We start from the raw sequence: 23,165 nt of genomic DNA on the forward strand, positions 1-23,165 counted from the left end.
AGGCTACATAGATTTGTTCATAAGTTTCCGTGCTGGCTGGACTTAGCTTCTTATTCAAACAATATGGTTATCTCCCTAATGTGTGACAGAAAGACGCAGGTGTAATGGAGGCAGACTGAGATAGTGTGCTAGTTGCCTGTGTAAATTCTCACAGCCCTAACCTTAAGAACGCTTCTAACCACTGAGTTGGAAGCTTGGGCTTTTAGCTCAGTGGTTAGAGCGTTCGTCTCCCATGCCGGTGTGTGTGTCAAGGTGGCGGGTTCGAGGCCCGTGAGCGGTGAACGAACCGACCTTGTGACACAGGCATAATTGCGTCAAATTACGCCAAAAGTTAGCTTCCCTACAACCGGACATGCTAACTATTATTCTTACGGGAACCCAGCGTTACATACGAGGTAGTTGAGCCTGTTTTGCCTTCTATTGTTTATAGCTAATACAGAAACTACAATGTCGGCACAGGATATATGTTACATGAAGTTATGGGATTTCAAAAAAATACTAAATGAATGGGCGTTCTATGGGGTTAGCAGAGAGGTGATAACCACAGCTCCATGGGTGGTTCAACTTCCGGGAATTCGCCTGCCCCCTTGGTTAGAAATCCTGTCCGACTTCTGTCAGCCAGGGAGGGACTTACCACCGTGTCGCCATGTCACATGATCTTAAAATATCGCGGAGTCTTAGCCTGCAGACAGATCTTGCAGTTGCCTTTCACGGTCATGAACTGGAACCCCCCCCATGACGTCAGTTCAAAGATGTGTTAGGGCCATTTGGGAGGAATCTCCTCATGACGATTTTGACGGGTGTCTCATGCTGCTTCCTTATGTTGGAATATGCAAAAATGAACTGAAATCGAAGGGATACCTTCTTATATGTGATTTCTGCAACAATGGTAGGCTAGCCTACTGAAATGGATATTCTGTTATTTTCTGCTGTTGGCTAAATAAATACACACATATAGGGAAAACACTTGATATTGAATTTATGTGCTACAATGCAGGCCTGTTAACTGTATGACAGCAGTGGTTTATTTAAACTACATCATAAGAATTTATTTTGTCAGTCATCATGCTCATTTTAATTAGTAAGAATGAAAGTTATGCTGTATTTATTGCAATCAAAATTCCGCGATGTCTCCCGCGAGTCACGTCAGGCAGACTGTAGCCTGCCTGTCCGGGATGAGCTGCCCTCTGTTGTAGCTCCTCCCGGCTAGCCTCTGAAGATCACGTTTACGTAGAAAGCCAGACAAAGTCAGACGCAGTTGATCTTGAACAAGCCTAATTATCTATTTGTCCATCTGCCCTTTCTTCCATCCTTCCTCTTGTCCTAACCCATCCTTCTAATTCATTTTGTGAAGGAAATGAGGAAGGAATGTAAGGACGATGGAGGAATCAAGGAGAGACAGATACGAGATGAGATGCCCAACTCACCCACACATCACTTTTAAGAGGTCGTCAATTACTAGAAGCACTTCTTAGGCTAGAATAAACAGACCATTATTACACACAAATTGCAGAGAATATGAACTTAAACCAAAGCCTAAAAATATCATATGAACATGGAGTAGACTATCTATTCCCACTTATTGACCCTGATAATGAAGCTAAATAGTTCTCGAGACATGAATGAATACAGTATGTCTAGGCTACTTATTATAGGCTACAATATGGAATGATCACACCTTTTAAACTCTCGCGGTGACGACAAAATCAGTTTTGCTCTACCAGAGCCCCTCTACGGAAAGCCTTGGCACTTCCTATTAAAGAAGCACTATTCAACAATTTTTGCAAAAATGACCTTAACTAGATGTACCGCATAGCGGTACAAAATATGACCGCCGCTCAGTCCTCTACATCCGTTCCGCGAAAATAAATCACACTTCAATTTGTCTCCATATTTTTACTCTTGAAACTTTTGTGTATGCTTGTTTGGCATGCCTGAGTCTGTGTGTGCGGCTGCACAGAAAGTAGCCTACTAGGCTATGCTGGCGACACAAATAAAATCTCCTTTGGAAACCAATGGCTTACGCCTTACAGTATCAAGCGGACTTAAACTGCCATATCGTGGCGAAAAGTTGTGATAAAATTCACGCAGCTCCATGAGTCAAGGAAAGCGCGAAGGAGGTAGCCACTTCTAAATGGGACCCACTACACAGTAGCTTAAGGTGTGTTGCTAAAGCAGCCATAATGAAATGAAGGTGTCATTGTTTGGATACTTCACACACACGTGCTTTTTAATTTCACAGACTACAACTACCAAGCTGGAATCAAAGCACATCGATTCCCCTCTCACACCCTGCATGCACTTAAAACAAAATAAACAGGTGTCTCAGTCTCACGCATGTATAGGCAAAACTGTATCAGACCGGTGTAACGTTGGTAAATCTTCCATTGCACAGAATGATTTTTGTAGCACGTGCAACAAATGACAGTTGAAAGATACAATTACAGTGCTGCTATCAATTTGCTTGGTATAACCGCATTTATAGTTTTCTACAAATGCAATCAATCAAATTGGCCTCCATCACTCAACCAACGCTAACGGTAACATTACCTAGGTCCTTATTGATATTATAAGATTAACGTACCTGCAGTAAAAACCAAGCATGTCCGATAAACATCCTCAGATTTATTTCGGCTTCAAGAAGAAATGGGAATTACATTTCATGTGAACATCGTCCTATCCTTATTAGACGTTCTCTGCGGTAAACTACAGTCCTGTAGGAAGCGTCCATTGTTTTTCCAACCTACTTTTAACTTCCAACAAAATTACGTCTCACTGCAACGATGCGCCATCCAGTGGACAAACGACTACTTATCGCCAATACTGGAAATGCAGCCATGATGATGATGATGAATATTTGGCTTTCTTTTAATCCTACTGAATTTGTAATTATGTATCGGCCGTTCTAATACCGATAGTATGTGGGTGCCTGTGTGTGTGTGCATGTGTATATGTGTGCACCGCCATCTACAGGCCAATGAGTGTACAGTCACTAAATGTACACATAACCTAATTTTTTTTAGACCCCCCCCCCCCCCCCCATGGATGAAATTCTACGAAACGTGGCATACCCCCAGAGAATGCCAGGTCAATCATACACATAAAATTTGGTGCAGTTCTGAACATCTTAACTGAAGATAGGGGCGATTAAAGCAGAATAATATTGCATTTTCATTTTTTACCGGGGGGGGGGGTTCAAATCACAAATGAGTGAAAAAAAAAAAAAACTTTGACAATCCCTATATGACCGCTTCGCTAGCGGCGGTCATAATTATGCAGGTTGAGAGTCGTTTTTATGGTTCTACAACACTTTTTGGGTCGTTTGGTGGGTGCTTCGTCTCCCCCTATCGCTTCTCCGTGGAAAAACCGAATATGCAACTTTCTGGACCCGGTCCGGGTAAATCCTAGCCTGGCCTTGCCTTCCTACGTAATTCCGCTCAATTTTAATCTCCCTCCATGACTCTGTCTGGGATTCCGGCCATTGGCCTCGCTCGCAACGAACAATTCGACCCCGAGCCAATCAGCGAGCAGGAGGCGGGAGTTGTGAGAGACGACGTCGAGATTCTGCGCTGTGTTTGAATTGTAGTCCTCGAGGAGGTGGCAATGGCGGAAGTTAATAAAGCAATTCAGTCCGTGCTGGCTACGCTTCCAAATATTCAGGAATTGAAGCCGAACAAAAGGAGCATTTAACACATTTTATTTTGGGCAAAGATGTCGTGGCCCTACTCCCTACGGGGTTTGGGAAAAGTTCGATTTTTCAGTTGGCTCCGCTAATCGCAAAGGAGCTAAAGAAGCTAGCTAAAGAAGCTAACCCCATTGTTGTTGTGGTGTCCCCTCTTTTGGCCTTGATGGAGGATCAAGTTAAGCAAGCTGAAAAATTAGGAGTCAGTGCTGGGCAGACGATCGTGATATTAAAAACAAAGCCACCTTTGTTCATACCCAATAGCGTAGTAGACTAACGTGGTCATTTGTCATTCTTTTAACTTTTCAATGCTCTGTCTTGGTGGTGAATGGTTGTTGTATACAGCGCACGCAATTTCCGGTGAGCGTCGTAGCGTAGCTTACCTTGAAAATGTAGTCAGATTGATGGATCTGCGAGTGCATCTTGGGGACCAACAGAACAGTGTTGCCCTTTTTAAAGGGAAAATAAAAAACATGTTTTCAGACCTTCTTTTCGTTTCAACGATCTGGATTTGAGGATCATGTTTGAACCCTTACTCCGTTTAAGTTCAGGACCTAATTACTCGTCATGTCTGAAAACAGCTAAATATAGCTTGAGAGCATCTTGTTCATCACTCATTTGGAATCAGGACCTCCACTGCTAAGTAAGCTACAAGGCTTCATCTTGTAAACATCTACAATTACTAGCGAGTACCTATTAGTTTTCAGGATTCCCTTATTCGGGGACAGTAGTAACATTTGCTCTTAGAGTTACGTTTGCCTCTACCAGCTAGCAAGTTCTGAATCGGACTCCCTTAGTGTTAAAGCAACACCAAAGAGTTTTTTCTACCTTAAAATAATGTTTCCAAAATTGTTTCAGTGGTTCATCAACTTGTAACAGGGTGAACGGCACTTCTGCATTCGCTTCGCGCCCCTCTATCGGCTATAACTGCACTATGTAAGTTTGCCAGATCGGGTAGCGGATCTGTAGTTGCATCTGATGTCGCAATACATCGTACTTTCATAAAATCATGCAACATATTCTACCTTGTCTGTGGACATTGTTATTTCCAAAGCCAGTGCTGGATAAACAAATAGTGCGTGCGACAGAGGAAAAGTTATTTGGTGTTGCTTTAATTAATGGCGTAGCCTACAACGTGAACTAAGTTCCTATGGCACACCAGCACACCAGATCCACCCCTTTAACACATTGGGCTGCTGCAGGAGCATGCTCATTAGGGCTGTAACAATATGTGTTTCAAAACCAAAATTGCGACACTCATCCACAAACTTGTGTTCTGGTGTGAGAAGGAAGAATCATGACACGACCCTTCCAGTGTTTCCCGCAGCGCTTGCAGCTAAGACAGCCGCCTAAGCAACACACGTCTCCCGCAATCTAGTGCATATGACTCTAAACAAGATGGTGCTCCTAGTTCATCATCATTCATTATGCCGCTAGCATAGCAGGCCATCTCAACCCATCCCATAACCACTCATTTACGGTATAGCGCCACATAGTTAAAAATGAAAAAGCAAAACTGCTAAAAAAAAAGCAAAACGGCTCAGTAATCGCAGGTATCTTTGGCTGACATGCTCAGAACTGCATGAAATGTGACCTGTAGGATCACCATGACACCCTCTGAATGCATGCAAAGTTTCATGGAATTCTGTTCATGGGGGGCCATATCAGCAACACACACGCACACACACATAAACACACACGCATGCGCTCATGCACGCATACACACAGTACACATGCACGCACACACAGCCATCCACATGCACAGGCATGAACACACTCACACGCACGCAAACACACACACACATAAACATGCCCACATACATACACACACACATGCAGGCAAGCAGGCACACACACACAGATAAACACACATACACAGATAAACAGACACACACACACACCATTACCCCCATCACAAGCGAACACACACACAGAAGCACACATACAGTATACACAAAAACAAACACAAAATATGCACACACCATTTACATACACAAAAGTTGCAAGGGGATGGAGTAGGAGATGGAGACAAATTGACAGGCGTGATTTAATTTTGCATTGTGAATGTGCAGGTCTGAGCGGCGGTCATATTTTAGGTTCAAGAAATTATTAGCATGCCAGCCATGGTATTTTACACACCAACACAAGTTACTGTAACTTCACAGCAAGTTTATAACCAGCCTTCTCGAGCCTACGCAACCTCATCATACGTGAACTAGCTGTTTATACCAGGTCCAAGTCTTTTTACCTCATGATTTATTTTCAGTGTTAACAGTTCATTTTCTAGCACAGATCAGCAGGAAAACGCCCACTTCAGCTTCCATTAATCCTTTGCTTAACTTATTCTGCTGTAGATTGTTAGCTTATAGCTAATTATTGCCCACCTGCGACTGATATCTACCAGAGAATGTCTAGGCTCTGTACACACACCACCAGAGCCGCCGTTTGTTTGTGGAAGAAAAGGAGGAGCTTGAGGAAAATTGGAAAATTTCATTGGTTTTTAGATTATTGTGATTGACAGACAGGTTCATTGATTTGAGGCCTGCTGGAGGAGCATGGCTGAGTTTCTCCCCTTGTGTTTGTATCCGCCTTTGTGTAGCCTGTGGCATTGGGACATTATGCATTTCTCTACAAGGACGCTTGCGCTGTCCCAACGTAAAGAAGAGTAGGCCTACCGTGCAGAGTGCCAGCACGCCACAGGTATGTTGACCACTCTGAGGCTCCTGCCAAGCTGATACACACACACATTCACACATGGTTAGGACCTACTACCAAGTTCTGCATCACACATAGGACGTGTAGGTAGCAGTTAGGTTCCTTGAATGTCTGTTTGATGTTGCATTGCGGAAGGCTTTTAGTTTAGTAACGCCTTAGATGAAGTAGCGCTTGTGGCCTTCCTGCATCTTAACAGCTGTCCCCACAATTTGCCAATCAGCCAATTACCTTGGCTGCTTTTCATTCTTATGACGAGTCACACTTAGTTTCGGGGCCTATCTGAAAGGAATTACTCTGTCAAAACAGGTACACCGGGGTTTCAGAGGCCATCAGCAGTGCCTCCTGTTCTGGTGATAGAGCAGCTCCTTTTTCTGTGAAGTGTCACTCAACGTGTGCTATTGCAATCTCTTGGGCAGCAATGAAAGGGAACTCTGGCCAATATCTGTTCTGTGGCTACTTGGTCATTGCCATGTACGTTTTCTAGGTTTTACAGTTTGAATGTGGTGTCGCTTCCTCCAATCTCTGCAGCCGTTCTCCCTAGAGATGTCTAAGTCTGCTTTGTATAAACCTGTGTGTTGCTAAATAAAAATGTTGAATTCAGCTGGAATCACTGAAGTGTTTTATTCCTCATGACTTGGTGGTAGGCTATAAGTCTTCCACTCTGTTTCCGCCAGTCTGGACGCAAGATAGAAAAAAAGAGGCTCAAAATAGAAAAGAAACGGGGAAAAGGAAATAGCGTGTAAAGGGATACAACATAAATTGTCTATATGGATGATGAAAGACTGCAGGTAGGATGTAATGTAAAGTGTGGCGCCACTCCCACTATGTGCATTACCCTATGTGTAGGGCACCAAAATTTTGCCAATAAGTAACGTTCAAGTTTATCAGCCCTGGATCTCACATACAACTTAGAAGATTAATGCAAACAACGCAGAATCTGTTTATATCCTTTAACTTCGCTGCACCTCAGTTCCTGCATCCAACAGCGGGCTACTCCATAGGCCTTCTGAGAAGATTTGGGATATTTTAGGTGAGCGAGGCATTGTCATTAACAGAGGTATGTTGAGGTAAGAACTCCATCTCGTTCTGGCGAGTCAAAAATGTCCTCCTGTTGATGGGCCTGCACCTGCAGCGCCTGCTCGACCAGAACAGGCTGGTATAAGACAGCGAAATATTCTTCTCCATCGGTTAAAAACCTCACTTTAAAAAAACGGTCACAACTGCACTAGCGACTATCAAAAATAGTCTATTAATATTTCAGAGATAAGAAAACACACACAAACATGTTATTAAAAATACTTGTACAATACATTAATCTCGTGTCACAACACCTGCTTATCATTTCACAGGTCTGTTCTGTCTCTGGGAAACAATAATTCATCTGATCTGAAAAACATTTCAGTTTGCTTTGTTGGTGAATGGTCATGCACTTCACAGAATCAAAGAAGAAGCAGTCATGCCTCAATGCCCACCTGGACACCTTCTATTATTATCTTATTTTCCCCTCTTCAAATATATGGTTACTGCCACAATTGCATTTGTAACACAAAGGCTGAATTCTACTAAAAGATACCGCAGAATGGGCATTGAAATATCTGAAAGACGAAATATACTTACCGGTACATCACGAGTTCTTTTCAATTAAATGCAAACTCCTGCATTTTACAATGTGCTTGTATTGCCAAGCTGTGTTAAATGACATGAAAACTTCCAGTCTATTGCACTTCATACGTTATCTGAACCTTTCAGTTTAGCAGTACATACAAATCAGTCAAAGCATCATTAACATGTTACAGAAAAAACCTTCGCATGATTTATTCAGACAGTTCATCAGACACTGTTGACAAACCTTTTTGATTCTTATAAGAACAAACTGCAGGGATGTCAAGTTGAGTGGTGTAATTGCTGGTAGGATTAGCAGACACACATCTGTAGGTGACAGTGTCCTCCTGGTCATCTATATCCAGAGGGACGGTTAGGGTGATGTTGGCATCAGGACTGCTTGTTTGATTAATAATTGCATCCCCTCTGAACCAGGGCAAGTTGTGTATCCTCTGCTCATTAGAAAGTTTCAACAAAACCCTACTAAGTATTTATTCAGTAGGCTACACACAGTTTATAAAGGTTATTATGATAGCGCATGCTTTAGGATGCTTCATGATAGGCTACCTCAAAGTAGGCTAAATGTTGTCTTGTCTCTAAAATCTGCTTTTAATTTGTCAGTAAAATTAAGATTCCATTTTAGTTATAAAGAAAAACATAATACATAAAATAAGATTTTATATATTATAACATTGCTTACCATAATAAATTAAAAGAATGAACAGTCTCACAATGTGAGATCACAAAATCACAATCGATTGTAGTCCTTTCAGCAAAGCCATTTGTTTTTGTCTTGTCTTCATTGTTCCACTGGCTATGAGTTCCACCCCCTTTTTGGTTTTCAAAAATTACACAGTGCAGTAGCAACCCAGAAGAGGGCACCAGAGATAATGACCATGGAGCTCGCCTACAACAGAGTAGCGTTTTATAGAAGGTTTCAGGTTTCTATCTTTTTATTGCCAGAGTACTAAGCAGTGCCAGCCCCTGCTATAACCTCTCTTTGGATGTTGCCATTGCCATATTGGTGTTTGCTCATGGTGAGTCAACTGAATAGGGACATGAATGCCATCGGCTGTTTCCAGCTGGTGTGTTTGCATGTAAGAACATGTGACCTGGGAGTGGCATATCAAGTTCCTTAAACCGACTAAAATGGTGTTTAAAGGACCAGTATGTAGGAAATACATGGAAAATAAATTGTAACCATTCCAAAAATTATCAACATACAGTATGTCGTCAGAGAGTAAGGAAACACGATGAATTGAAGTAATGGCTTATTTAAAAACATTACTATAACCCGTAAAACCCGTAAAAAATATGAGTTACGGGGCGGAATCTCTTGGAATTTTAGTTTATGTTTTGAACAATTTAATTCTAGAATAGCGTATTAATAATAAATGGGCTGGTGCATTCTCTTATTTGGGTTGCCAGATTAGCAAAGGCCAACTCATGAACGAGTAGCCTACGAGACTACGAGGCAGTCAGAGGAGATGGCATAATCGCCACCAAAATCTCCAAAATATTGTTTTGGAGAAACATAAAACATAAACATAACATAAAACAATATAAAACAAGAAACCAATTAAGTGGACATCGGAGGAGCCTTCCTGAGATGGCAACGTCTTCGTCAAATGAAGAAAATCAAGTCTGACACAGAGCTGGCAATATTTCTCCTTGACAGGTAGGCCCTAGGCTAAACTTCATCTGCATAGCTAACTTCAGCTAAATATGTTACATTGGTTAGAGAGGTATTTTTTGTTTTCACTGTTTCTGTCAGGATCAGTTCCTGTTCTGTCTTGTCTTGTCTTGTTCTCCCCGTCTAATGTTTTTCCATGTCTGCTCCTCTTGTCTTCCTGTTTGCTTTGTTTACTTCCTGTGTCTTGTGCCATGTTCTCTTTTGTTTGTTTGCCATGTGTCTCCGCCCCTCACCTGATCCTTGTTAATTTTTAATTATGGTTTCCACCTGTGTCTTCTTCCTTGTTCACCTGTGCCCAGTTAACCCCTGTGTATTTAAACCCTCTGTCTCCCCTCAGTCCCCTGTCGGTCATTGATGTTGTTTCATGGTTGTAGTGTGCATTCGTATTAAAGATTCCTGTTCTCAAGTTTAAGTGTGCCTCGGTCCAGTTCTCCATACTGCAACCTTGACCGTTTCCGTAATGTGTAGCTGGGTCATGGTTTGGGAACTAACGTTAGCTACAGTAAGTCTTCATTACATCTGGCAACCCAGAGCATTGTGTCTAGGTAGTCTTGAGAACATTCACCAGTGTTTTGATTTTGGCCTACAGAACATTCGGTAACAATCCTACAAACCGCTCCTTTAAGCAACAATGAAGGGGTACATCTGCTGCAGTAACATATTCTATAAAGCTTTGCCAGGTGTGAGAGAATCTTAATGTGGAGGCAAAGTATTGTTTTTTTTGTTGTTGTTGTTGTTTAAGGGGGAGGGGAGGGGGATGTTCTTACATCAAAAGGTTCAACTTTGTAGAGTTGTGGCACTGTCAAGTTCAACTAGGGACTGATATATGACATCACCAGGTGGTAGCCCCAGTTTGAAAGGTGTAACAGTGTATGCTGAATAAAGATGTGGAGTGTAAACCCTCTCCAAGTTGTTATTAAATTTACAGACACTTTACTTTAGCTGTGAAAATGTATTGATGAAATACAATGGACGACACAGCGGTTCACAGAAAGAAAATGCACGTTCGAGGTGGTAAAATGGCCCAGCGTACAGTAAATAGGCAGAGTTAACAAGAAGTCTCAGTCTCAAAATAGCAAGCTAAACACCAATAATGCAGCTGGTGGGCCCCACATTTAAATAATGGGCAAAGTCTAACAAAAGCTGATTTAATAATCTAGGCTAATTTTTAACACCAAGAGGTAGAACCTGGGCACAAGCATCAGTGGATCAGCTTAAAGCTCTCACATGTCACATGATGGCTGTAGTTCACGCACGATACACTTTGCTCATTGACTGACTTTGCACAGCATTTAAAGATGACAGTGGATAAATGGAGTATTTTAGGCCTACCTTGTTCTCTGAACATAGAAAGTGTTCAACGTTGATCTGTCCAAGACATGCTCAGATTCTATTTTACAAGCCCATTTATAACCCTATAATTAGGCTGGGGAATTAAATGGCCCATTTTTGCAGATATCTAGTGCCCCCTCATGCACCCCTTTTAGTCAAAGACTGTTCACAATAGGCTACCTGAATCTCCAACTTGAAGGGGTAACGTAATATGTGGACTAGGTGGTGGTCAGAGAGTTGGTCTGCGCCAGAGTCTGTATTTGCATCACAGTGTCATCTTGCTCTTGGGTGCTCCTTGTTGGTGCCCCCCACCCAATCCCAATCCTCCCCCACCTTTTTTTATGCAGCCCTTGCCACTTAATCTACTAAACCCCTCTTCTACTGCACTTTTTACCCCCCCCATTAATGCACAAATAGGCTGACACCAGACATAATTTCACTGCATTTCTTACTTCCAGTAACTATATGCATGTGACAATAAACTTCCTTGTATCCTTCCTTGTATCCTTGTATCATCACAGATTCGCCCGTTTTATTGTGGTCATTTCAAAGTCTGAGATTTGCATATGGTGGAGACAACCGTGTTTGTGGTTCTTGGTAGCTTGTTGCCATACACCGAATTCTCCTTATTCAACCAAGCCAAGGTAATAACAGTTTTCCATTCTATGTCATCTTTAAATGAGGGCCCCATGTGTTCATCTGTCCTTACCTACACCATCAAAATTGATTTGATGACGATACAAAAAAATAGTCACCTTCAGATACATACCACAAAAGTGGTTGAAACCTGTTGCAGTAAGACTTTCCACAACACAAGCTACTAGGACAAGCTGGATCATGTCAGGTATGTCATGGTATGTTGAGAGGAAGTAGAACAATCATAAAACTATCTATGAAGTACCTTCAACAAAAGTAACACTACAGCAGTGGTCACAGTGAAAAGGCTAAACAAAAAAACATGTCATAAAGCTTATTATATGGAGAGAGTGAAGGTAAGTACAAAAATTACGTGTTGCTTCACAGTGCTCAGTTTTGGCACCAAAACGATTAAGAGCCTCAAATGCCACATACTGAATGACCACACCACTGACTTGCCACATCGGTGTGATTTGCAATCAGTCTGAAACCAAACTTTTAAACACCAAAAAACTGACTGACGCTTACAAATATGAGATGATTATGTTCAAAACAACACGGAAAGTGAATAATTTATTGATATTTCAGAGATAACAAAACATACAGTATGTACAATACATTAATCTCATGTCACAACACCTGCATATATTGTTTCAAAGGTTTGTTCTGTCTCCTGTATCCTGACATCCTATAACAGAAAAGGAAAACTATAATGTTTCATAATTAAACTTAGAAGCTTTGGGGGATTGAAAATGTTATATCAAAACTAGATTCTGACGTTACTGCCATAATGTTATGTCAAGCAATACAGAGATACAAAGAGAAAAAAAATCATGTACTTTATGTAGGGTTGCCACATTTGATTTGTGAAAATCCGAGACATTCATTGCCGACCCCCCCCCCCCCACTCTCTTGGACATGCTTGCTGCGCGCGGTTGGTAGTTGCTAGGTGATGCTGATGGTTAAGGTAAACTTTCGTTTCGCAGGTCTGCATTACAACCAATCAAAGCGCATGCCTGCCTTCGACGGCAGGATACAATCAAGATAACTTAATGGTGCCTTGTGTAAGAATTGAGGCAAAAATATCCAAAAAGAATGCATCAAAAGAATGAGAAGAAATTAGGGCGATGATGTAATTTAAAAAATGACAAGGTATATTGCTGCAGAGATATCAACCTGAATTAGCATGCTAAATTACTAGCCACAGCCCGACAGGTGTCATAATAACAGTTTTGGCCATGGGAGGCGGTATGCGGGCAACATAACCACCAGCCAAACTGCAATAAACGTGTCTCGGTTGTTACTCTAGGGTAGACCAACTCACTTTCTGGAGGTATACTGCCCCCATCTTTTATGGAATGTGGAGTATGAATTGATTTTTTGGCGGACATTACATGTGGCACCTTTAAGAAAAATAGTAGGATTGCAGGAGCAGAACGTAGGTTTTATTGAAAGTGAAACTGGGGAATACTTAAAAAAAAATAGAAGTGCCTTTGCACCAAAAAACGGGACATTTGGTGTCCCGGGAAAGATTATCAATTTTCCGGGACAGACATTAAAAAAAGAGAACAATCCCGGGAAAAACAGAACGTATAGTAACCCTAACTTTATGCAATCAACAACAAAAAAAAAAAAACAATGTAAAAGTAACTTGATTTTGTACCTTTGTATGTCCACGGTGTTTCAAATCAGCATAGTGTGGCTCTTCAACTGTCTGATCTGAAAAACATTTCAGTTTGATTTGTTGGTGAATAGTCCTTCTCTCCACAAAATCAATGTATAAAGAAGAAGCAGTCATGCCTCCATGCCCACCTGCACACCTTCTATTACTATCTTCTTTTTTCTTCTTCAAATATATTGCTAAGGCCACAATTACAATTGTAACACAAAGGCTGAATGGTACGAAAAGATACAGTTTGCGGACTGAAAGATCTGAAAGACAAAAGAAATACTATAATGCATACTTCCATGTTTTACAATGTGCTTGTATTCCCAAACTGTTAAATTGCAATAAAATAAACTGTATTTCTTTTAAAATTACCTTTGTATGATATATTCAGAAAATTCAGATACTGTTGACAAACCTTTTTGATTCTTACAAACTGCATGGATGTTGAGCTGAGTGGTGTAATTGCTGACAGGATTAGCAGACACACATCTGTAAGTGACGTTGTCCTCCTGGTTATCTATATCCAGAAGGAGGGACAGGGTGATGTTGGCATCAGGGCTGCTTGTTTGGTTGAGAATCGCATCCCCTCTGAACCAGGACAGGGACACCTCTCTGTCATTCTTCACAGAACACAACACCTGACAGCTGGAGCTGGACTGGGACTCCGACCCTGACAGAGAACGGCCCATAGGGCCAGTGGTAATCCTTGTGTTGGGGTGAGAATTTCTTCTACTGGTGATGTTAGGTGTTGAGACAGGAGCTTGTCAGGTAAATACACAAACACAATTATTCATGAAAATACAAACACTACTATTTCAGTGGAGATGATATTAATAGCAATACAACTGGCTGCTTATAATGATATGTATTGCACAACTCTAACTGTGATGATTAATAAAAGTCACTCACCATACACAGAACAGTTAAAATACCAATCTGAGACATTTTCATCACCCATTATTTGAAGGTGGTATAGTCCAGACTGGCTGGTGGTGATGTTTCTGATGGTGAGAGATCCAGTGTTTCTGTCCAGCAGCAGGCTGTCTTTGAATCTCCCTTTATATTCTGTATGAACTTCATCTTTCAACACCTGACTCTGAACGATAATTGACTTTACAGGTCTGCTATTTGAATGAAACCTCCACAGAAACTGATCATTAGTCTTCAGATTCGGGATTTCAGGCTGAAGGAGAACAGCCTGTCCAACTTGTGCTGTTAATCTCCCTTTTTCACTCTCTAAGGAAGCTATTGGACCTGTGGATATAAATTGAATAATGCAAGTCACTTTTGGTGCATGCTGCAACATGCTGAACGTTGAGTCACTGCGTTTTCTGACAAAGTGTTTTCTTTCAAAACTTGTTTGTGACTGGTTCAACTTCTAGTCCTCACTGTGAGTGTTTGCATAGCCTATGTTTAACAATACAATTGACATTTGATCTCATGCTTGCTAACAGATTATAGACTCTACTCATTTGAAAGTGTCAACGTTTAAGATATTAATCTCGTCATTGTGTAGTCTACTTTGTAGTGGCTTTTGTGACGGTGCGTGCCGTGCAGCTATAGCTAGGCTACTTCAACAATAGGCCACCATAAATGAAACGTTATTTAATTTAGGCGTATTAAGGCCGTCTCAGATCTCTGCCTCTCCAACGTCAGTAAAGTGAACGATATGTCGGAACCATTTCAATTACGCTATACGAAAAATACAAACCCGCATGAATAGAGGATAGGATTCCTTACCATAATAAATTAAAAGAACGAGCAGTCTCACTGTGCACATCATTGCGAAATCATTGTCTATAGCCGTTGTCGTTACTTGAACATAGGCTAAAAGCCAAGGTGATTTTGTTCCTCCCCTTCTATCTTTCTCCGCCTCCAAGCCAGTTGTTTACCAGTTGTTTTACAATGTAAATGAAGAATGCAATGGATTTAAAATAAACAAGATGTTTTACAGGAGTAGATTGTGGTGTCAGTAACAAAATTCATGGAAATGTATTAAACGTAATGCATATTTTTGTGCATTAGGCTTACGTTCTCAGATTTTTTCAGTTTATACAGAATAGGCTACAATTGAAAGATTGGATGTTTGTTCATTCTAAACCCATACTTGCTTAATTACATGTCGTCATTTAATTAACACTTATTCCAACAATTAACACTTTTTTGTGAAACGTCTTCTTTGATAATGATATCCCTCTTTTTCTGTTTGGAGAGTTGGGAGTTTTGGTGGTTTCCAAATTCCAACTTCTGACTTATGTGTTCTGAGTCATGTCTGTGTCAGGACCGTGTCAGCACTCTTTTCTCCAAAATATCTAATTTCCTAACCACAGGCAAGGTTCCACCAAGCTTTAGAGTAGATCATCGTTCGATAGAGTAGATAATCATTCGAGTTCTCTACTCTATATTATATACTCTAATATTTTGTGCCCAGTTAAGGAAAAAGGCACCAAACCAGATGGGAGGGGAACTCCCTTGGGGAGGCCCCCCCCCCAAACGCACATCTCCCCAAACACACTGAAAAGGCACATTCCAGACGTACAATGTATTTGCATATGCTTCAGTTGTGGGTTCTGTTATCTGCAAACAGACTTTCATAAACAACATAGTCACAACCAGACTAATTTTCCACCTCTTGTATGCATGCAGATTTTTGCCCTACTTGTGCATAGCATCAACGCATACTGGCCTAGTTTAGCCAGAAGCCAACAGATGTCACCAAATGTTGCTGTGCTTGCTGTTTCTAGACTTCTGGGCACAAATCAGAGTTAAACCACAAAATCTATCAAAAGAGTGTAAATAAGATACGATTATGTATGTTGTTGTTACTGAACTGCAATGTAGGCTACTGTTTTTTCTTCAGGAGAACATCCTGTTTACAGAATCTCTCAGACCTCTTAGGATGTGATGTTTCCTGTGTGTGTGTGTAATATGCTGCATGATTGAGGGAGATCAACCCAAAGGGCAAAAAGCACCTCTGTATGTGGGTTTTGAATCACTACTGTGTCATTGTGACTATTCATGAGACTCACATTTTGTTTAGTGCTGAACACACACATCCACTTACACCTACAGACACGCAAATACGTACACAGAGACACACAGCAAGAAACGGAGAGAAGGGACCTGGAGAGGTTACAGACAAACTGGAAGAATATCCTCCTTTTATAATGATCAGATGGAGGAGAAGTCAAATATTCTTTTGTAAAGTGTTCTGATGTGTTCCATGTCAATGGCCTGCATTTAATGCCTTCATCAAATTATCTACCCCTGTTTGAAGGTGTTGCAAGCTTATGGTCCACATTATCTCACTTGGAGAAAAATCTCAATAAGTTAGTATTTGAAGTACGCCTTGGTTTCAAAAGACTATACTTTTATGTTAGAGTTGGAACTGAGTCATGTGCTCCAAGTTTGCTACACTACTCTCGCATCCTCTTTGCTGGCAGTGCATGAAATGTTTCAGAAAAAGCTTGGGATGACTTATTTAGCTTTACACTGACTTGATTCTGTGATTAGTGAATACCTAGAAACACTGGCGCCTTAATGCAGGGGCTTACCTGGGCTTCAGCCCAGGGGCCTCGACCAATGAGGGGCCTCCTAATAATAATAATGATAATCAATAATAATAAACGGCGTGTCCGTATTCGCGGCGTCATTAGCCTACTCTGGAGCTAGCCTAAATAATTAAGCACATCGTACTGCTCTACAATTACATCCATGCAGAGGCCCCCTTTGTCTTCTCCAATTCTAAAGTGTAACAAAATTTAACAAAACGTAATAAATCCCAACGGGTGTGAGGAGCTAGAGGAGAGGCTGAAACTGACTGACAAACTTATCATACAAACTCTGGAGATAACGTGGGTAGGATTGAAGCAACGGTAAACGAATGACGTGGATTCATGTAACTGTCCATGAAAACAGAAGGCATATAGCAGGTAAATATCGTAGCAAATAGCCTGGAAATGAAACGGCTTTAAAAACATGTATTTCACTTGTGTCATTGGAGTGAACGCAGAACATGGGCTGTGGCGCAAAGAAATGAATTGGTGATCTGCATCTCCGTTCACCAACAGCTAAGTTTGTGCTAACCCATTCGCACATATAATAGTCTAGGCTATGTTATGTTTTCTCCAACGTTAACGTGAGATATGTCTCCATGTAGTGTAGTGATAATGCATAAGTGTTCACGTCACATGAGCCAGCTTGTTCTGTAGGCTAAAAGTATTTCAGTCCCTCCCAAACTGCGTTAAACTGGTGTGTTAAGTAGACAGAATTTAAAAAAAAAAACTCTTGGGGAACCCCCCGACACGACAAACACATGCACTTTTGAAAAGCTTTAAACGTCCATATAGCCTACCCATCTTTTAACTTAGCCTACAGCCAGTGTTGTAAGGCTAGCCTTTTTGATAAGCGATGTCATGGATAGGATGACGTGAATCGAGGGCTTTCTGTTCCTGTTTATGTAAAGGTTTTACATAGGCTACACTGCATGTTATTAACCAAAAGCGCACGCTATGTGTCGGGTCAGATCGCGGGTCGGGTATCATTTAATCATAATTAATATTTGCGGTTGGGGGGGCTTAAAAAACATATAGCCCAGGGGCCTCGGGTGGTATTAAGGCGCCCCTGCCTAGAAATGACAAACCACTTTAAAGATGGATTTAAATGTGTGTGGAGATGATTGGTTTTCACACCATTTTCTGATTTCTAACACTGTGGTCTACCAACCACTTATATTTAACTTCAGTTCTCTGCAAACTCACCACATACTGTTTCCGGGGCACTGCCTGTATAGAGCGAGCATGCAGCAAAATATCAGGAAACAGATGAATATCAGTCACTAATACCAATCTTGATTTCCAGAAAATAAAGAACACTACAGTATATAAAGACAATGAATGTCAAATACAAAATTTTCCATGGCAAGGCCCCCCAAATATCACTGGCCAAGGCCCCCCTTTTGCAAGATGTCTTATTAAACCCATCGGCACTATGGCAAATGTAAAAATAAATTAAGCTCATCCTATATCCGTTTAGCCACAAGCACTTTGTGATGGATTACAGTATATAGTGTGTGAAAATTGCATTCAGGGCTTTCTGCTTGATGATAGCTGTCACTGCACTGTTAGTCCCAGTCATAGCCGCGGCCCTGTCTGAACACACTCCCGCACAACCACACCAGTCAAGTTCATTTCCCTCAATGTACTCCTCCAAAACTTGAAAAATATCTCTCCCTTTGGCTAAGGTGACCAGATTTCTGAGACAAAATCTGGGGACATTTTCAGTTGAGAATCGTAAATACCTCAAAAACATGTCATGTTTTTATCTTTGTGAACTTAAAACGGGGACACTGTCCTGGGGGCATCAGCTAGAGCTGCACAGAGGCACAAGCCACCCAGGTTCGGGGGCATACCCCGTCTGAACACACTCCCCACACAACAACGCCAGTCAAGTCCATTTGGCTTAATGTAGCCTACTCCTCCAAAACGTGAAAAATATCTCTCCCTTTGGCTCTCAAAAGATGTCCATTTAAGCAGAGCTAGCCAGCTAGCTAAATAGCAGGAGCATTCGCGGATGTCATGGACTTTACCAGGACTACACTGACAGTTTACGTGATGATGAAGGTGTTTGAAACAATCCAATCAGAAAGATTATCATGGAAAATATAATGTTCAGATATGCGACAACATTTTTATAATGGTATTTTCAATGATGGTTTACTAAAAGCTATTTATTTATTTATTTTTCCTTCCAACTTGCTGCGGCCCCCCAGGGATCCACGGTCCCCACTTTGAAAACCACTGGTCTAGACCACATCCTGTGCCATTTCCCTTTACTCACGTAAGAGACCAAACCCTGCAGCTCTGAGACACATTAAGAACAGGAAATGGAGTATAGCCTACAATACACAGAGATAACCAAGGAGCTTCTCTGCTGTTTGTTGAAACAAACAGCTTTCTGTACAGAAGTGTGTATTTCATCCAGGAACATTTGAGTGTATATGAATAGAAAAAAAAATCTTTATTATATGTAACTACTCTTTGGAAGAGAGGGATACTTTGACCGTAGCACCCCTTCTGGTTAAACGGACAAAGTGAAATTAAGTGACATTGCATCTTTACCCACAAATGTCAGTCACTGCCACTTCACTGAAGCACGTTGAGTTCAGTCACTGAAGCACGTTGACAATTGGTCAGTGCCTGCTTGCAGACAGCTGGGGTTATAGCCATGTTAGTTTTCATATACACAGCAAATATATTTGTTGTAAGTTTTTGGCATATATATTCATTTTCAAATGGAGAGAATCAGTGTTCATTCACTATCTGCCACAACTGAAAAAAATGGAATTTATTCATCACAAGATAAGCAAGCTTTTACAGGGCACAGCAATTAAGATATAACGGTCTCATTCTCCACTGAAGTCTGATATGTGATGCCAGTGTAATTACATGTTGGGAACAAACCAGTTGGCCATCTAGGATCAGCTGGGGTAAAGGTCACAGGGATGGGTTTGTATTTCTTTAAAATTAAATGAAACATACAAGTGTACAAAGGTGACGTTGAAAGTCACATTTCATGAAAATCCAGAGGCCATCAACAAATTTCAAATGTACTTCAAAATTTCAACAATAATTAATGTACCCATCAACCCTTTGTTGTCCAGACCTGTCTTACTTTTGTTTTTTTTTTACATTTTCTCACGTGCATGCTCATGTTGCCACCCACACACTTTGTTCCATCAGTGCTTTGTACGTGCAAGGTTACTAAGCCAGGAAGTATAGCTGGCTGTGACATTTCTTACATGTGGTTGATATTCATCTGAGCAAATGCACTCGTGTGTAGGCAGTGCATGTGACCTCCTGCCTGTAACTGTGACTGCTTTTCTCCAAATCTCTGAAGTGGTTTCTAAAATGTGGGTCAGGTGCCACAGCAGGGGCATTGGGTTTCAGCAAAGGGGGCATGCATGGGTTGATGGCAAAATAATTTAATTATAACCCTGTTAATCTTGTTTGTGTGTTTATGTTTATAGTTCCTAACAGAACATTTTGTCCAAAGGGACTTACAATGACATCAATAAACATTGCATTAACATTAAAATGAACAATTTAAAGTAGATTCACATAGCATACATGTAACAATACCAGTATTGACAGACTAAATCTAATTAGAAATAGGACAGAATAATAACAATAAACATAAACATATGCAAACTATATAGTACAATGCTCTTATAGTCTGTTACTAACTTTTATGACAACGGGCACGACCAAAAAAATGGTCACAAAACTAATCATTGCCCTCTTGACCAAAACTTCCGTTTACTGACATCGTACGGTGGGAGTGATGTTCTCATGTCGGAAAACCCAGATATTAAAATAGAACATGTAATAGACACATTGCTAAATTTGTTTGTCAACGTCAGTGGTGCAGTACTGCAGTCACAACTCCAGGTAATAATTCAAACTTCCACCAGATGGCAGACTATCTCAGTGTTATTGCAAAGGCTTATGGGAACATAATGAAGTGATGGCATGCACCAAGGGATGTGATCATTTGCCCTCCTAGTTCTGAAGTTACTTACGTGCTTTGCAAAGTGATTCCAATGACATTGTATAAGTTAAGTTTACATGAAATATTAATGTAATTTCAACTTCATTGTCTTGTACAGGTGACATGTACTGAGAGTAGACATTCAGATGTTCTTTATTGCAACATCAAAGTTACAGGAAGATAACTTTAATGCTTACATGTAAAACTTCAAGATGAAGTCTTAATATGAAACTTGCTGAATATGTTGTGCCACAGTTTTCAGATACGTTCATTGAGTTTGGTAACAAGTGCCATGGAATCACTGATACTTTGTGCATGGTTAAAGGGGCACTTGGCTACTGTTTCAACTTAATAAAACTGTTTAGAAATCATTTGGATGGTTAAATGACAACATTGGGACTACCGTCCCGGTAAGAGAAGTGAGAAACAAGAAACTTTTTAAATCGTGTTTCTTACCTTGTAACATCCACATTGTTCTGCCAAACTTATGCTAACCGTTTCGCTAGCTTGTAAACAAATCCATGTGCTTCATCGTTACCTTTTTCCACAATTTGAAATAGCATAATGCACAATTTCTCCAGCAGAGGGAGAAATGTAGCTAATCCTGCTAAGTTTCCCTTTAATAGCTAACTCACTCATGGTGGGAACAAAGAATGGTTAATCTCAAAGCATAACAATATACATCTCTAAGCAAAACTGTCTTTAAGAAAGCTCATGTGAAAACTTTTGGCGACACTTACAGTGCATATGTGTGTTATGTAGGCTATTGAGTATCCACAAGGTATCAGGTGTTGTTTGTGGAAGGTTTTGAGCTACAATGAATTCTTCTCAATATGCACTGCCTAATCAGACGGTGTCACCTCAAGACATTGCAAATGTTCTGCTTGCGTAGACGACGCTGCAATATTAAATACAATATGAATGCCTACTCCCATACATGCTTCAACCTGAATAACACAATGTCATTGAAATGACATGTATATTTCATGTAAACTTCATTTAAACCATTTCATTGGTTGCACAAATTGAGTCACCACTAGCCTGGATGCCAGCAGAACTTAGTGCCACCCACAACATTTGAGTTTGACTAGAATTGAGTATGACTATGTCAGGTCACAGCATAAATCAATTTTGTAAACCAAATGAGAAATGCATCAATTTTAGACATTTCATTTATGTGCAGCCACTGCATATTAGCAATTAAGTAAATCCAGTTGGTTCATTTTTTAGTGTAAGAGGCAGTTCACTAATCTGAAAGAAAGGTGGTTTAGAATCATGGACTACTGTAGGTACCTTATGCACCTCCTACACCCATGCTCCTCCCTCATGTTGAATGTTCTCAGCATCTCTAGAGGAAATAACATTAAATCTTCAAAATATTATAAAAATGCGGATATGCTGTAAAGTGATTTGTTATAGTTTTTCTATGTGAATAGAAAAATAGTTTTGTAGGTTTTATGCTTTGATAACACACACAGTTAATGTAGGTTACAACTATCCAGTCAAGGTTATTGTTCTGATCCAATTGTCATCTGTGTTACTTAAGTATGTCTATATTTTATTTTCTGAAGCAGCACTACGGAGCCCGGGAGGTGTCATTGCAAGATATTTTGTATAATGTGCACTTATTTTAGTAGGCTAAATTGTGTGCTCATTTTACTAAATCCTGGTCTCATTTTTGTGTTTTTGTGTAGCTCTGATGTAATTAACTAGATGTCTGTTAATTAATAAATATTTTGCTTCCCTGTCTAGAATTATATTCTTCTGAAAATGAAATCACACCAAGATGGACCTCATATGTCAGACTTCATGGAAGATCTATTATTTTCCCCGTACAGAGTGGGGACTGAAGGAGGCAGCATTGCATCTCTCTTTGAGAAACATTTCTCACATCTCTGTTTTGAGAAACATTTTTTAAATCATGTGCGCTGGGACAGTGAGACTGGATATGTCTGTCTTCATAATTTAAGAACAAGTGACTCATGTTTCATAGAGAACACTGGGGACATAAAAATAAAGTATGATTTTCAGATAACTGTATAAAATATAAAGACAGTAGTGCATTTATTCATTCATAACTCTTTGTGTCAACACTGATGAAATCCTCTTAAAGGCGAACTATGCAGGTTTTTTACCTTAATATGCAGGTTTTTTAGCTCAATTTACCTTAACTTAACAGCTTCGGAGTCATTGGAATGGTTACTGGCGGCCTCAGTGTCAGGAAGTATAACGAGTGTAACAAATTACTTTACTGCATTTAAATACACATACATGCCAGGCACCGGCTA

General features: G+C 40.5%; 1 protein-coding gene and 1 long non-coding RNA gene across 4 annotated transcripts; one reads left to right on the top strand and one right to left on the bottom strand.

The window, feature by feature from the left end:
• Window positions 1-5,882: 5,882 nt before the first annotated feature.
• On the top strand, window positions 5,883-6,997 carry LOC121707402. Its single transcript, XR_006031321.1, has 2 exons — window positions 5,883-6,382; window positions 6,704-6,997. It is a non-coding gene; the product is annotated as an uncharacterized LOC121707402 (long non-coding RNA).
• Window positions 6,998-12,220: 5,223 nt separating this feature from the next.
• LOC121707362 lies at window positions 12,221-15,377 on the bottom strand. Of its 3 annotated transcripts, none has more exons than XM_042089887.1 (6): window positions 15,070-15,377; window positions 14,239-14,583; window positions 13,745-14,089; window positions 13,481-13,592; window positions 13,324-13,379; window positions 12,221-12,348 (listed from the first exon to the last, which is right to left on the bottom strand). In XM_042089887.1, the coding sequence occupies exons 1-5, from the start codon at window positions 15,110-15,112 to the stop codon at window positions 13,367-13,369; spliced, it is 858 nt and encodes a 285-aa protein (XP_041945821.1). In that variant the 5' UTR covers window positions 15,113-15,377; the 3' UTR covers window positions 12,221-12,348; window positions 13,324-13,366. The 3 variants fall into 3 exon arrangements, with proteins under 3 accessions (XP_041945821.1, XP_041945804.1, XP_041945813.1); XM_042089870.1 differs by having other exon boundaries at window positions 13,473-13,592; XM_042089879.1 differs by having other exon boundaries at window positions 13,324-13,374; window positions 13,473-13,592; window positions 15,070-15,376.
• Window positions 15,378-23,165: the final 7,788 nt, after the last annotated feature.

The sequence above is a fragment of the Alosa sapidissima genome, chromosome 1 (genome assembly GCF_018492685.1).
Source record: "Alosa sapidissima isolate fAloSap1 chromosome 1, fAloSap1.pri, whole genome shotgun sequence".
NCBI classification, from domain to species: Eukaryota; Metazoa; Chordata; class Actinopteri; order Clupeiformes; family Clupeidae; genus Alosa; species Alosa sapidissima.